Source organism: Phyllobates terribilis, unplaced genomic scaffold (genome assembly GCF_046119375.1).
Source record: "Phyllobates terribilis strain yellow unplaced genomic scaffold, ASM4611937v1 Scaffold_11__3_contigs__length_659146591, whole genome shotgun sequence".
NCBI classification, from domain to species: Eukaryota; Metazoa; Chordata; class Amphibia; order Anura; family Dendrobatidae; genus Phyllobates; species Phyllobates terribilis.
The window spans coordinates 254,001,125-254,018,464 of record NW_027362771.1 but is presented as its reverse complement, the minus strand read 5'-3'; the positions used below and the strand labels follow the sequence as shown (position 1 = coordinate 254,018,464).

General features: G+C 46.3%; 1 protein-coding gene across 1 annotated transcript in view; it reads left to right on the top strand.

Annotated features, from left to right (window-relative positions):
- The first annotated feature begins 8,710 nt into the window (after positions 1 to 8,710).
- SLC2A13 (solute carrier family 2 member 13) overlaps positions 8,711 to 17,340 on the top strand; it is a 272,698-nt gene continuing 264,068 nt past the window's right edge. The window contains exon 1 of the mRNA XM_073652171.1: positions 8,711 to 9,578. Coding sequence (XP_073508272.1) covers positions 9,029 to 9,578 — 550 coding nt within the window. The 5' untranslated portion in view covers positions 8,711 to 9,028. The remainder of the gene's footprint in view (positions 9,579 to 17,340) is intronic.

Genomic DNA, 17,340 nt, shown 5'->3' with positions numbered 1-17,340 from the left:
TTAAATTGCACAGAATGCAAACAAGACAAAAAACCAAGCAATGTGAACTGAGGTCTAAGATGGTAGACATGCAAGAAATAGGAGCATGTTCACACTAGCAAAAAGAAGCAAAACCTACAAAAGACAAAAATATATCTCATACTCTACCATCATTATATATAAATGTAAAGCAAAGTTGCATAATAAATATAGGGTACTTAGTGAACTATTTTTGATCAAAAAAAGTATACAAGCCGTCCCACCAGCGGCAAGGTGACCCTAAATTGGGACGGTACCTATACTGCCTATATTAAAAACCTTACTGTATATCAAAGTTGAAGTAATGCATATAAAAGGGTAGACAAATAGGACCGGGTCCCAACTCCAGACCACCTAGGCCCGTGGTAAGCTACATATATACTAATCAGCTCAACAAAGGGGATGCCACACCCTTAAATTGCACAGAATGCAAACAAGACAAAAAACCAAGCAATGTGAACTGAGGTCTAAGATGGTAGACATGCAAGAAATAGGAGCATGTTCACACTAGCAAAAAGAAGCAAAACCTACAAAAGACAAAAATATATCTCATACCCTACCATCATTATATATAAATGTAAAGCAAAGTTGCATAATAAATATAGGGTACTTAGTGAACTATTTTTGATCAAAAAAAGTATACAAGCCGTCCCACCAGCGGCAAGGTGACCCTAAATTGGGACGGTACCTATACTGCCTATATTAAAAACCTTACTGTATATCAAAGTTGAAGTAATGCATATAAAAGGGTAGACAAATAGGACCGGGTCCCAACTCCAGACCACCTAGGCCCGTGGTAAGCTACATATATACTAATCAGCTCAACAAAGGGGATGCCACACCCTTAAATTGCACAGAATGCAAACAAGACAAAAAACCAAGCAATGTGAACTGAGGTCTAAGATGGTAGACATGCAAGAAATAGGAGCATGTTCACACTAGCAAAAAGAAGCAAAACCTACAAAAGACAAAAATATATCTCATACCCTACCATCATTATATATAAATGTAAAGCAAAGTTGCATAATAAATATAGGGTACTTAGTGAACTATTTTTGATCAAAAAAAGTATACAAGCCGTCCCACCAGCGGCAAGGTGACCCTAAATTGGGACGGTACCTATACTGCCTATATTAAAAACCTTACTGTATATCAAAGTTGAAGTAATGCATATAAAAGGGTAGACAAATAGGACCGGGTCCCAACTCCAGACCACCTAGGCCCGTGGTAAGCTACATATATACTAATCAGCTCAACAAAGGGGATGCCACACCCTTAAATTGCACAGAATGCAAACAAGACAAAAAACCAAGCAATGTGAACTGAGGTCTAAGATGGTAGACATGCAAGAAATAGGAGCATGTTCACACTAGCAAAAAGAAGCAAAACCTACAAAAGACAAAAATATATCTCATACCCTACCATCATTATATATAAATGTAAAGCAAAGTTGCATAATAAATATAGGGTACTTAGTGAACTATTTTTGATCAAAAAAAGTATACAAGCCGTCCCACCAGCGGCAAGGTGACCCTAAATTGGGACGGTACCTATACTGCCTATATTAAAAACCTTACTGTATATCAAAGTTGAAGTAATGCATATAAAAGGGTAGACAAATAGGACCGGGTCCCAACTCCAGACCACCTAGGCCCGTGGTAAGCTACATATATACTAATCAGCTCAACAAAGGGGATGCCACACCCTTAAATTGCACAGAATGCAAACAAGACAAAAAACCAAGCAATGTGAACTGAGGTCTAAGATGGTAGACATGCAAGAAATAGGAGCATGTTCACACTAGCAAAAAGGAAGCAAAACCTACAAAAGACAAAAATATATCTCATACCCTACCATCATTATATATAAATGTAAAGCAAAGTTGCATAATAAATATAGGGTACTTAGTGAACTATTTTTGATCAAAAAAAGTATACAAGCCGTCCCACCAGCGGCAAGGTGACCCTAAACACGCAGCGTCAAACCTGCAGCGGCTCCTGATCGTGGAGACGTACCCAAACTCATCCGCAGCATGTCAATTTCTGTAGCGAACATGCTAGTCTCCACTGCAGATTTTGACCGATTGAAGTGTCATTATATGCGGTAGATTCATATGTACCGACAACAAAAGTGCGGCATTAGAACACCGCGTTTTGGATGCAGCAAAAATACGCTGCGGCCAAAGCACTGCTGAGTGCTGATCGGGGGGGGGGGGCGTAGCGGCTAACGAAACAGCTGTGAGCTGTTAATAATGGCCAGGGACCATGTTTGCAAATGGCAGCTCACAGCTGCAGCATAAATTACATGGATGGAAATGTTAATGAGATTGGACGAATGGGATTAACTGATATCTAGTTCTTTTGTTTGGTGATGACAAGGTGTCAATCAGACCCTTTCATCATTAAACCTAATTAAAGTAAAGTAAAGATTTAAATAAACACACATAGAGAAAACACTTTATTTGAAATACAACAGACATTTTTTAATCATTTAAATTAATCAATATACTCACGCCAGTTCTGACTGTAATCCAAGAGTTTAAGCAATGTCCCACCAAATAACTTTATTTAGCTCCAAAAAGCATTCATTGATGTACAAAAATGCTTAAAAAAACGCATGAACAATGCTTAAAAAACGTGTGTTTTTTCTGCAGCGTTTTTCCTGCCAAGGAGATGCAGAAAGCACAAGACAGATGCACTAAAACTGTCAGGCTGACTGACTTGGATGTTCTTTCTCAGTCAGCTAAAGAAAAGTGGTTATCTTCTCCTTTAGTCCAGCCCCACTCAGTGTCCTGTCAGGTTGACTGAACAGAGGAATGTGTGTTCAGGATGTCTGATAGGACACTGCCCTTACGTGACCTCTGTCTCATGCTTCACATAGCCCGTCCTACTCCAAAGATGTGTCCTCTGAAATCTAGGATGGGTTGTGATTTATGGTAGCTGCTATCTTGGAATCCTGATAGAGTGCAATAGATAAAGCGTACATTTTTGCTATATAAAGATATTTAAAAAAATATTCAATATTTAAATAAGTTTTAATTATTTTATTTAAGTACATTTATCGGAGAACCACTTTAAACTCTAGTACAGATGCTGATTGTGCTGGGGGACTCTCCAACATCGGGGTTAGGTGAGTATATTGTGTTTATTTTATGAATTAGTACTTTTAGGGGGCATCATACTGTGTAGTGGGGACTACTGTTGGACCATCATACTGTGTGGGGAATCAACTGTGCGCTGGGGTGGCTATAGGGGCCATCATACTGAGATGTGAATCACATTGTGTGTGGGAGGCTGTGGGACCAGCATACCATGTGGGGGTCTGTGACGGCATCATACTGTGAAGACATCATACTATGTGGGGGAGCTCTGGGGATATCAAAGGAAATGATTGCTTCTTAGGGGACTCAATAAACAATATTAAATGTCAAGTGGGAACTTAAATGTATTATTACATTATAGGGGAACCCCATTATCAGTTTTTAGGGGGAGGCAAAAATGTGAGCACTATTACTTTCTAGGGCACTTACAGAGGGCATTCATATTTTCTAGGAGGCAATTTTACCATCTAGAGGGCACAAAGGTGGCATACTATGTAAAGTGTACAGTGGTGGGCATTATTATGTAGGGCACTAAGAGGAATCTTGTTACCATGCCACACAGCAGGTGCAGTTATAGGGACATTAATGGCAGCAGCGGCTCAGTATTGGGGTATCAGGAAGATGTTTGTGCGGGTTGGGAATAGATGGGGAAGATGGTAGAAATATCATGTCTTATTGTAAACTTTGCAGATGAGTTGTGGCTAAAGAAGTTGTCATGGCTATCTGGGCCAGATGGAAGAGACGGGAAAATTCAAGGCGTGAAAATTCTTCAAGAACATGACTTGCAAATCACTTAAAGAAGTTGTTCACAACTTTTTATTAACCCCCCCAATGTATTTCCCCGGGGCCCCTGAGGGATTTTGTAATTACCTTGTGTTGCAGATACTGCCTGTGAGCGGCGCTACCGCGGGCCACTCACAGGCATTATGTGACCCGCCACTGATGTCACATCAAGTGAGGTGTGACATCAGTGAGGTGGTCCCAGCAGTGGATGCTGGGTTGTGGGCGGGGTTACCCTCGCGTCACACCCAGCATCCACCAAGCGCTTTCACAATGAATGGGGAGAGGGAGAGCGCCTGGTGGATGCCGGGTGTCACCTACGGGGCAACCCCGCCCACATCCCAGCATCCATGGTGGAATTCAGAAGAGAGACCCCCGGCTGCATCCGGAATCTTGACGTGACATCAGCGGATGTCAGAGCCGACTGCAGCCGGGGGGGTCACATGATGCCTGTGAGCGACCAGTGATAGCGCCACTCACAGGCAGTAACTGCACCGCAAGGTAATTACAAAACCACTTAGGGGCCCCGGGAGAATACATTGGGGGGTGGGTAATAAAATGTAGTGAACAACCCCTTTAATATACCTTACAGTGAATCTATCAGCACCGTTTTACCCCCCCCCCCCAAACCATATATGTGCACATGTAGCTCTTTCAAAAACAAGTCCAGCAATACCTTTACATGGCCAGTCAGTTCCTCTACTACTGAGAAACCAGTGTTTGAATTGATATGCAATTGAGGGTATAGCTGTGACACCTCTGTCACTCCAGCTCTCCCCCCCCCTCCCCAGCGCTACCACCTTTTGCTTGACTGACGGCTTCTTTTGCTGAAGTCACACAGCATAGAGAATTTCAGTCAGGAAGTAGCAGCACTGGGCAGGGAATAGAGCTGGAGCAACAGAGGTTTCAGATCCACAGCCTCATGTGCAAACACTGATTCTCAGAAATGAAGGAACATACTGGCAATGTAAAGGTATTGCAGGACTTGTCTTTGGACGAGCTATAGGCACATAAAATGTAGTGGGGGTGAAATCCTGCTATTTTCTTTACTTAGTTCTGCCAGATATATCCACCACTATACGGGCACCATATGGCGGTAATATCGGTGTTGGTCTTTGTATAGTGATTTGTTCTTCAGTAACAGCGAGGTCATCTGCTGAAGTTCCCTTTTACCCACTGTGATTATGGTACCCACCATAGTTGTTCACATGGTTACCTAGCTTAGGGTACCACTCAGATACACTCTGCTGCCCCTCAGTTACACCTAGACGGATGCTAGCCTTCGACATACCCTCCCCGTTTTCACCTATGGCTAGATGGCTGCTAGCTATGGACAGACCCTCCCCATTTTGCTCCCCCCAGTTACACCACTGGATAGATGGATACTTGCTATGGACAGACCCTCCCCATTTTGCACCCCCTGGTTACACCTCTGGATAGATGGATGCTAACTATGGACAGACCCTCCCCGTTTTGCTCCTCTTGGTTACACCTCTGGATAGATGGATGGTAGCTATGGACAGACCCGCCCCCTTTTGCTCCACCTGGTTACACCTCTGGATAGATGGGGAGGGTCTGTCCATAGCTAGCATCCGTTTAGCTCCTCTTGGTTACACTTCTGGATAGATGGATAGATGGCTGCTAGCTATGGACAGACCCTCCCCATTTTGCTCCCCCCGGTTACACCTCTGGATAGATGGATGCTAGTTCTGTACAGACCCTCCCCATTTTGCTCATCTTGGTTACACCTCTGGAAAGATGGCTGCTATCTATGGACAGACCCTCCCCATTCTGCTCCCCCCGGTTACACCTCTGGATAGATGGATGCTAGCTATGGACAGACCCTCCCTGTTTTGTTCCTCTTGGTTACACCTCTGAATAGATGGCTGCTAGCTATGGACAGACCCTCCCCATTTTGCTCCCCCCAGTTACACCTCTGGATAGATGGATGCTAGTTCTGTACAGACCCTCCCCATTTTGCTCCCCCCGGTTACACCTCTGGATAGATGGATACTAGTTCTGTACAGACCCTCCCCGTTTTGCTCCCCGTGGTTACGCCTCTGGATAGATGGATGCTTGCTATGGAGAGACCCTCCCCATTTTGTTCCCCCTGGTTACACCTCTGGATAGATGTATGCTAACTATGGACAGACCCTCCCCGTTTTGCTCCCCCTGGTTACACCTCTGGATAGATGGATGCTAGGCTATGGACAGACCCTCCCCATTTTTCTCCCCCTGGCTACACGTCTGGATAGATGGATGCTAGCTATGGACAGACCCTCCCCGTTTTGCTCCTCTTGGTTACACCTCTGGATAGATGGCTGCTAGCTATGGACAGACCCTCCCCATTTTGCTCCCCCCGGTTACACCTCTGGATAGATGGATGCTAGTTCTGTACAGACCCTCCCCGTTTTGCTCCTCCTGTTTACACCTCTGGATAGATGGATGCTAGTTCTGTACAGACACTCCCCGTTTTACTCCTCTGGATAGATGGATGCTTGCTATGGACAGACCCTCCCCATTTTGCTCCCCTTGGTTACACCTCTGGATAGATGAATGCTAGTTCTGTACAGACCCTCCTCGTTTTGCTCCTCCAGGTTACACCTCTGGATAGATGGATGCTTGCTATGAACAGACCCTCCCCATTTTGCTCCCCCTGGTTGCACCTCTGGATAGATGGATGCTAGTACTGTACAGACACTCCCCGTTTTTCTCCCCCCGGTTACACCTCTGGATAGATGGATGCTAGCTATGGACAGACACTCCCCATTTTGCTCCCCATGGTTACACCTCTGGATAGATGGATGCTAGCTATGGACAAATCCTCCCCGTTTTACTCCCCCTGGTTACACCTCTGGATAGATGGATGCTAGCTATGGACAGACCCTCCCCGTTTTGCTCCCCCTGGTTACACCTCTGGATAGATGGATGCTGGCTATGGACAGATCCTCCCCGTTTTGCTCCCCCTGGTTACATCTCTGGAGAGATGGATGCTAGCTATGGACAGACCCTCCCCATTTTGCTCCCCCTGGTTACACCTCTGGATAGATGGATGCTAGCTATGGACAGATCCTCCCCGTTTTGCTCCCCCTGGTTACACCTCTGGATAGATGGATGCTAGCTATGGACAGATCCTCCCCGTTTTGCTCCCCCTGGTTACATCTCTGGAGAGATGGATGCTAGCTATGGACAGACCCTCCCCATTTTGCTCCCCCTGATTACACCTCTGGCTAGATAGATGCTGGCTATGGACAGACCCTCCCCGTTTTGCTCCCCCTGGTTACACCTCTGGATAGATGGATGCTAGTTCTGTACAGACCCTCCCCATTTTGCTCCTCCTGTTTACACCTCTGGATAGATGGATGCTAGTTCTGTACAGACCCTCCCCGTTTTGCTCCTCCTGTTTACACCTCTGGATAGAGAGATGCTAGTTCTGTACAGACACTCCCCATTTTGCTCCCCCTATTTACACCTCTGGATAGATGGATGCTAGCTATGGACAGACACTCCCCGTTTTGCTCCCCGTTTCACCTCTGGATAGATGGATGCTAGCTATGGACAGACCCTCCCCATTTTGCTCCCCCCGGTTACACCTCTGGATAGATGGATGCTAGCTATGGACAGACCCTCCCCATTTTGCTCCCCCTATTTACACCTCTGGATAGATAGATGCTGGCTATGTACACACACTCCCCGTTTTGCTTTCCCTGGTTACACCTCTGGATAGATGGATGCTGGCTATGTACACACACTCCCCGTTTTGCTTTCCCTGGTTACACCTCTGGATAGATGGATGCTGGCTATGTACACACACTCCCCGTTTTGCTTTCCCTGGTTACACCTCTGGATAGATGGATGCTGGCTATGTACACACACTCCCCGTTTTGCTTTCCCTGGTTACACCTCTGGATAGATGGATGCTGGCTATGTACACACACTCCCCGTTTTGCTTTCCCTGGTTACACCTCTGGATAGATAGATGCTGGCTATGTACACACACTCCCCGTTTTGCTTTCCCTGGTTACAGCTCTGGATAGATGGATGCTATGGACAGACCCTCCCCATTTTGCTCCCCCTAGTTACACCTCTGGATAGATGGATGCTATGGACAGACCCTCCCCATTTTGCTCCCCCTAGTTACACCTCTGGATAGATGGATGCTAGCTATGGACAAACCCTCCCCATTTTGCTCCCCCTAGTTACACCTCTGGATAGATGGATGCTATGGACGGACCCTCCCCATTTTGCTCCCCCTAGTTACACCTCTGGATAGATGGATGCTATGGACAGACCCTCCCCATTTTGCTCCCCCTAGTTACACCTCTGGATAGATGGATGCTAGCTATGGACAGACCCTCCCCATTTTGCTCCCCCTAGTTACACCTCTGGATAGATGGATGCTATGGACAGACCCTCCCCATTTTGCTCCCCCTAGTTACACCTCTGGATAGATGGATGCTAGCTATGGACAGACCCTCCCCATTTTGCTCCCCCTAGTTACACCTCTGGATAGATGGATGCTATGGACAGACCCTCCCCATTTTGCTCCCCCTAGTTACACCTCTGGATAGATGGATGCTATGGACAGACCCTCCCCATTTTGCTCCCCCTAGTTACACCTCTGGATAGATGGATGCTATGGACAGACCCTCCCCATTTTGCTCCCCCTAGTTACACCTCTGGATAGATGGATGCTAGCTATGGACAGACCCTCCCCTCCGCCGTCACCACGGGATCACAATGAGAAGAGATGCTGACTTGAGGCGAGAACACCTATGAAACCTCCGTGTGACGTCAGCAATCAGCTGCTGCTGGTCATGTGACCTGGAGCCCCGCCCCTCCAGTTTGACAGCGCTGTGCCACAGAGTAGTCGCTCAGAGCCGCCGGTCCGCCCCCAGCTCGCGTCTCCCGGTCTGAGCCGTTTACCTGGAGGGACAAGCAGTGAAACATGTACAAAGTCTCCGGAAAGTGAGGTGCCGGGAGCCGCTCTGAGGACCACTGCTGCCGCTGGCGGGGACGGATCCTGGGCGGAGGCTCCACACATATGTCCTGGGCATCGTCCCGTGTGCAGCCTGACTAGAGCGGCCCCGGCAGCTGGCGTGGCCATCCCAGCCGCCCACCACTTTACCTATGTCCCGTAAAGCGAGCGACAATGTGGAGTACACCCTGCGGAGCCTGAGCAACCTGATGGGGGAGAAGAAGCGGAGGAAGCATGACGAGGGCGCCGGGGAGCGGAGCCTGATCGCTGCCGACTCGTGCACCAGCATCAGCAGCCAGGCGAGCGGCACCGCTGCCCCGACCTCCGGGGAGCAGCTGGAGCGGGCGGCCCGCAGGCAGTTCCAGCAGGATGTCACCCCGGCGTTCGTGTACGTGGTGTCCGTTTTCTCTGCGCTCGGAGGCTTCCTCTTCGGCTATGACACCGGGGTGGTGTCCGGGGCCATGCTGCTCCTCAAGAAGGACCTGAACCTGTCCGCGCTGTGGCAGGAGCTGCTGGTGTCCAGCACTGTGGGCGCGGCGGCGCTGTCAGCCCTGGCCGGCGGGGTGCTGAACGGCATCGCGGGGCGCAGACCGTGCATCCTCCTGGCCAGCCTGCTCTTCATAGCCGGGGCCGTGCTGCTGGCCGCTGCCCGGGACAAGGAGACGCTGCTCGGCGGCCGTGTGGTCGTGGGACTGGGGATCGGTAAGTGACGACCGGGAGGAGGCGTGAGATGGTGCTGACAGGAGGAACTAAGGGGGAGCTGTTATCTCCACTACAGGGACAAGGTGGGAGGAACAGTCCAGATAGGAGACTGCTACAACAGTTGGGGGGCTGACAGGAGGAACTAAGGGGGAGCTGTTACCTCCACTACAGGGACAAGGTGGGAGGAACAGTCCAGATAGGAGACTGCTACAACAGTTGGGGGGCTGACAGGAGGAACTAAGGGGGAGCTGTTACCTCCACTACAGGGAGAAGGTGGGAGGAACAGTCCAGATAGGAGACTGCTATAACAGCTGGGGGGCTGACAGGAGGAACTAAGAGGGAGCTGTTATCTCCACTACAGGGAGAAGGTGGGAGGAACAGTCCAGATAGGAGACTGCTATAACAGCTGGTGGTCTGACAGGAGGAACCAAGAGGGGGCTGTTACCTCCACTACAGGGAGAAGGTGGGAGGAACAGTCCAGATAGGAGACTGCTATAACAGCTGGTGGTCTGACAGGAGGAACCAAGAGGGGGCTGTTACCTCCACTACAGGGACAAGGTGGGAGGGACAGCCCAGATAGGAGACTGCTATAACAGCTGGGGGGCTGACAGGAGGAACTAAGAGGGAGCTGTTATCTCCACTACAGGGACAAGGTGGGAGGAACAGTCCAGATAGGAAACTGCTACAACAGCTGGGGAGCTGACAGGAGGAACTAAGTGGGGAGCTGTTACCCCGCTACACTGAGTGGTGAGGGGGGCAGTCCAGATAGGAGACTGCTACAACAGCTGGGGGACTGACAGGAGGAACCAAGAGGGGGCTGTTACCTCCACTACAGGGACAAGGCGGGAGGCACAGTCCAGATAGGAGACTGGTACAGCAGCTGGGGGGCTGACAGGAGGAACTAAGGGGTTATTACTTCAACTACAGGGACAGAGGTGAGGGGTTCACAGTCCTATAGGCTGCCTTGAGAAATCATAGGATAATGGGGTGGGGGTGCTATACCCTCCAGGACATGGACAGGTGTGATGGAGACTGTCCTGATAAGTGTCCTATAGACTGGCTAGAGAAATGAGAGGAGGACATTAGGTTGGGGGGCTATACCACCAGCACATGGACAGAGGTGACATGACGGCCAGATAAGAGCCGGTTTTTCCTGACCAGTCTGAATGGTGGTTTATGACCTCAGAAGATGTTAGGAGTTGGTGAGATCTTGGTGCCGGTGCACATGATGGCGTACAGTTAGCCATATCTGTTGCCATCTGTTTGTATTTCAGAGGGAACAGCTATTGGAAGGTGAAAAACATAATAGGGGGATTTACTAAAACTGTCACAACCAATCAGAAACCAACTCTAGTTTTTAGAGGTCCCTTTAAAAATGAAGGAAGGAAACTGAATTGTGGGAAATATTTCTACTTTTTTTGTGAAATAAGTTTCAGTGATTTAACCCCCTTGTGGCTGTATGTGAATGTCCAGCCCGATTGTAGCTATACTGACCTGCTCCGCACTGCACACAGGCTGTAGGACATTGGCTATTGTTATGTGCTAGAATTTTTTTTTTGTAATTTTTATTTGTACTTTTAACCCATTCCCCTCCATACTGTTCCAAGGGGAGGGCCGTGTACAAGTCTGGTCACTTTTTCATTGATTTTAATAAAATGGCTACTGATGACTGCGTTGAGTAAGTATACTGGTCTCTGAATACAGATAAGGGTACCAGAGGTGGGGCCTATGCTCATCAGACATTAATATCTGGGGGGGTCCTATAGGACCTATAGGGGTGTTCTTTGTTGATCATCTTTGTATTTTGTGCCCTACAGTTTTAGTGATGAAGTTCTAGTAGAGGTGGGCTATTTCCAGGTGATACATGTTTAAAGCGACAGTACAGCTTCTGTAGAAGGATTGTGTGGTTGCTAGGAGACAAGGTGCTTCCTGCACCGGCTATGTTATCAGCAGGATCTGAGGCTACTGTTGGTGGTCCTCCTTCATGTCACCTGTAGGACATACAAATGTATATACTTTGGGGTGTGATTTCATATCATAACAGAGTCTGTAGAAACTACTATCAGACATTAGGAAGTTTTGGGGGCAGAATGCTGTACATTTATGGTTCTGTGCCATGTAGTTGTCACACAAATATTTGGCACAGGGACAGAGTGGGTGAGAAACTCCTATTCTGGCTGTTTCTTTTGTTACTTTTTTTTTTATTATTATTTCTACCATTGAGGGGTTTAAACTATTCAGAGATGGGGAAAAGAAATCAAATGGAAAGTGACTTTCTCCTTACGTGATGCTTTACTATAGGAGAAAAATCATTGGCCGTTAAAACCCAAACTATTATTATTTTTTGTTTATATTTACTCTAAAGTAATCTTTGTTTAGTCACAACCTTACTACAGCAAAATGGTGTAAATAAAAGCTCCACCTTATCCTGCAAAAAAGCAAGTCTTTATGTAGGTCATTGGGGGAAAAGTTATAAAAAGATGTATGGGAAGATCTGCTTCAGCGCCCTCCTCACCGAGGCTGGTAATACTTGGTACACAAGCACCAATTCATCAATGCTATTTTGCCAGAATTCTGGAGTAAATTGCTATGAAAAATTGCTAAATTTTGACACAACACCGAGTTGAGACACCAGAAATTTAGCAGCTTTTGGCGTTTTCAAGCCAGTTTCTTCCAGCGCTGCAAAAATGTGTGGGACAGGCGTGACATTAGGAATTGGACGTGCTGCGGCGTTCCCTCCACCAGAAATCTTGACTGGAGTAATATTTCTGGCGTGGTGCACGGAGATGCACGCCATTTGTCAGACGCTCCTGATTAATGCAGAAGTGTGCACCAGACTCCACCACATTCCCTCGTCAAGAAAATGCCGGTCTTGATGAATCGGGGCCATAATGTACAGTCGCTGGTGTTCCCTCCTTTGTGCATTTGGAAGGTATCAGTGCATTGTATTAGTTATTGTTATGGGCAGCTGCTGCCTTCCCACCTTTGACCCCTGTGCAGCAGATATGGCTGCACATGTGGTCACCTTTGGCATAAAGTCTCACATTTGCTGGAGTCTCACATTCTTGTACTGGAGTAGTGATCCTTAAAGGGGTTGTCCACTATTAGGAGAACCCCTCCTTGATGTAAATATTTGGCCCTGTTAAAATAAAAAAGCTTATACTTGCTTTCTGTGCTTGCGCCGTTCCAGCACTTGCGGTCCTGGGGCTTCCGTGCTGTTGTATGACACGTGATGCCCGGCGTCCTATCAGCGTTGGTGTCACTGCTCCCACCTTCGTACAAATTGAAAATGAGTAAGTCAGAGATCAGCTGCAGCCTGGACTTCCTCTTGTTCAATTCTTATGAAGGCGGGACAGTGACGCCAGTGCTGGCGGGGCGCTGGGAACCCCGTGTCACATCTATAGCACGGGAGCCCCGGGACCGCGAGTGCTGACACCGCTAGAACGGCGCCAGCAAGGGGAGTATGTTATTTTTTTAAATTTTATTGGGTCCAAACATTTAGATCAAGAAGGGGTTGTCCTAGTCGTGGACAACCCCCTTAATGACCTGAGAGAGGCAATGCCAGGAATTGTGAGAAACGTAGTCTTAATATATGCGGCTAAGGTGTATGTAATTGTTTTGCAGAAATTACGTGTTATACAGTCACATTGTTTTATCAAAATGTGTTAAAAAGCAAACCAGTTCTATGAATGAAAGGACATGTTGACTATACCAGTTTTACTGTGTTCATATCGCAATTGCTGAATTTTCAATATATTTAATTTCATAAAGAGAAGCATGTGATAGTTACAGAAACTGAGATGGTGTAAGTAGTGGGATGTTCACTGCTGTAACTGGGATCTAGGGTCCAATATGGGCAAATGTAGCTGTAAGGACTGGATGCAGGGCGGCATAGTATTTTTGAGAAATTGCTGGAACTGGTAGAGCTGTGTAACAAATGTTAGTAGCACGTCTGTCTCACCCTGGAACTGCTCCTGTACAGAATAAACTTTCCTTTCAGAGCATTGATTATCGCTGTGGCAGGAAAGGAAATGTAAGATGAAATTCTTGCAAATTTCCTATGTTTCTATAGTGCATAGCTATCTGGATGGTAATGGGAAAAGGCTATTAATATTTTTATTTGTTTTCCAAATTGTGTTGGACCTTAGATAATAATATGTCACTGTTATGGCTGATGTCTGTTGTTCCTTCCCATATTATAGGGTCATTTTCAGTTTTACTAGTAGGGAGTGAAGCTTACCACTAAGTACAGTAGTTGTTTGTTTAAAGGATTTACTGTACTTTGCTCCAAGACAAAGCTTAGCTCCAAAACAGAACTACTTTTTAAACTATATTGTGATGGAGTTAAGCCATCTTCTGACTTACAGGTAAAGGGGGAGAATAGGAGGTTGTCCTACATTTATCTATTATTGTGATCATCTGGTGTTCTGAAAGATGATCACAAAGATTTTACAATTACACTGAGATCTGAGGGCGCCTTGAGACTCAGAGCATGTCCAGTTCTAATCTGATTTGCTGATCAGACCCGGCCATTCAGGTCTATGTTTCTAAATCATGTGCTTGGAGAGGATAGGAGTGGTGATCTGCGCTGTATTCCCAATAAAAGTCCAAAGGTCGTGGTATAAGAAGGACAATTCGGTTTATTCTCAACGCATATCGAAGCTGGACTAACTTCTTCAGCAGGAGACCCACAATAATCAGTCTTTTCTTGATTCCTCTGTTGTGGGTTGCACAACCCTAAAAGCTGAGAAGTTCCTTCACCTTTTACTTTTATACCGGATAAGACCCTATTGCGCTGTTGTCGCCCCCTGTTCACACTGTTTCTAAATCGGAAGGCTACTTATTTGCTTCCTTTTTGCATCCATGTCTCATGGATCTGCTACTTAGTGATACACTTGAATAAAATGCTACCTTTCAAGGTATTTTTTTATTGGCAAGCACACCTCTTCAGTGAAAATCTCCCCAAAAAAAGGAAAAAAAACACAAAAAACGAATGTAATGAATATGCAACTGTGGGAACAGCTGAGAAATATCAGTTCAGTTCGCTTGGGTGGTGACACACGGATGTGTGAATGTAGCCTTACTGGCTGGATATCCTACTGTGTGTCCTGTTTATTGGTCACCTTGTAGGCATCTGTTACTGTTATGTAACTTGACTGCAAACTTTTCAATCTTGGATTTTTGGTTCCCGTTAATGCCCTGTATTTATCAGACATTTGCACATTCTAAAAAAAAAAAAAAAAATACAAACATGCACAATTGTGCTCCCTTTGGTGAAAATGGTCAAAATATGTAAAGTGTATCCTAATTGACAAGTGTATAGTTTATATTTATTTTGTTTTTCATAGTACTGAATAGTGTACCTGCCTAGTCCTCCAAAAAAGCTACTATATTTTCCTTTTTTTGCCAACAAAATTGGTATCAAAATTTCATGCTGAAAAAGACCCATATGAACATGTTTGAAGTCCCGATTTGTGTAATTGTCAGTGCAGTCCTGGTGTCATCTCCAATCTCAGTTTCCAAAATTCAGGTGACTCCTGCACACCATTGAAGTTTTATAAGGTGCTAGCACACATCTCAGTGGGCATCTAGCCAGGCAAACATGTTTGTTTATAGCTACGGTGATACAGCGTGAGCCCCCTCATAGCTTCCCCACATACAACAATCCCAGACACATGGCAAAAAAACACCACATACTCTCCTTGCTCCCATCCCCTGGCGCTCTGCTCTTGTCTCCGGTGCACTGACTCTCAGGAGTGTTCAGCTGACGTGATGAAATGACGTCATCACGTCAGCTGTCTCTCACGTTGATTAGTGGAACAAGGGGCCGGCAGCCCCTCCCTACTCCTCCAATATATTCACTTCTGTCTGCATCCTGATGATGCTAATAGCGGTGATGGTGGGGCGGGGGAAGGCACTGGGCGGACCATGGGCCACTGTTTCAGCCCTTCTGCTGTCTCATGCCGCACTTTGCCCAGGTCTGCTAAAGACCAATATTACTGCCATACAGTGACTATATAGTGGTAGACACCAGTCCTGCAGAACATATTAAGATTAACGTACAGTTATAGATGGTGATATAATCAGGGCTGTGGAGTCGGCAAGCCAAACCTCTGACTCCTCAATTTCCATGATACCGACTCTACGACTCCCTCATACACGGCTCATGTTTAAGTGATAAATTTACTGTAGCACAGATTCATCTCCGCTAAAAGTCTAGACCCTTAGATCAGGAATAGAACAGACATTTATAGGACATTTCATAACTTTCCCAAATTCGTATGAAAAAATATTCCCCACAAACTGCATTGAACTACTGTACCCAATTTATTATATTTTTTTGGAGTTGGTCTATTTTATACAGACTCTGACTCCGACTCCACAGCCCTGGATATAAAGCTGCTGTTATTTCTGATGGAATTGTTCACTTTTGCCGTCTTTTCCATCAGGCCCAGATGGCCATGACAACTTCTTCCAGCCACGACTCCTCTGCAAAGTTTCAATTTCACTTCTCACGTTTTTAGAACTGTCCCCATCCGTTCCCAACTTACACAAACTTCTTGGGCTCTGTTCACATGTGCAGTAATGATCAGTTAGAACGGATTCAGCAGCAATCCATTGGCAAGAAAGTTGAGTAGACACAACTTTTTTTGTCCGTTTTTAAAGAATTGATTTTAGCTGGATCAATTTTTTTTTTTTTTTTTTTTTTTTTTAACATTGAAGTCTAAGGAAAACGGATCAGTTAAATTACCATCCATTTTTTCCTTCATTCGAAAAGGATCCTTTTTTTATTTTTTGCTTACTGGATCAGTTTTGAATCAAAGGAAAACGTATGGCTGTTTAACTGATCCATTTCATTGTTAAAAAAGCGGTTTCAGCTGAAATCTGTTATTTAAAAATGGACAAAAAAGTTGTATCTGCACAACTTTTTTTTATCCTCAAATTTCTGCTGGATCCGTTCTAACTGATCACTACTGGACATGTGAACATAGCCTAATAGTACTCCTCTTACTGCCCTGCATAATAATGCCCACCACTGTGTACCTTATAAAGTAAAATGCCCCCTTTGTGCCCTCTAGGTAGTAAAATTGCCTCCTAAAAAATAATACCCTCTGTGAATGCCCTAGAAAGAAATAACGTGTGTGTCCCTTTTAATGGTTTCAATACACTAAGTGCCTCTATAATGTGATAACGCCTTATAGGTGCCCACAAAATAAAGTGTCAGAAAATGAAAAAAAAACAAAGTAAAAATAAAATACATATAGTCACAACCACCCACTTATGGTGGCCCCCACACACTGCATGAGCCCTCTCCCCCTCACACACACACCGTGACTACGCCACCCCCATGTTTCTCTGCTGTACCGCATGATTTAACTGTGTTAGTGTGCTTATACAGTTATAAATGGTGGTCACTCTGTAACGGGGCCGGGTGGTGGAACCTCTGTGCCTTGGAACAAGGAGGGACCCCGAGGGGCAGGTGTTAGTCTGGGGACGACCTTGTAATTGAGCAGGTGGCTCCCACGGGTCAGATAGCGGGGACTGACCGGTGTAGCGGGTGAACACAACAGGAGGGTAGCAGTCTCTGGGTGAGCAGGCGGGTGGTTATGGCAAGTGACGGCAGAACGGGTAAGAGTCTCTTGGCAGGCAGGCAGGTGGTCACGGCAAGTGACGGCACAGCAGGTAAGAGTCTCTTGGCTGGCAGGCAGGTGGTCACGGGAAGTGACAGCAGAGCCTCTAGGTAGGCTAGCAGGCGGATAGC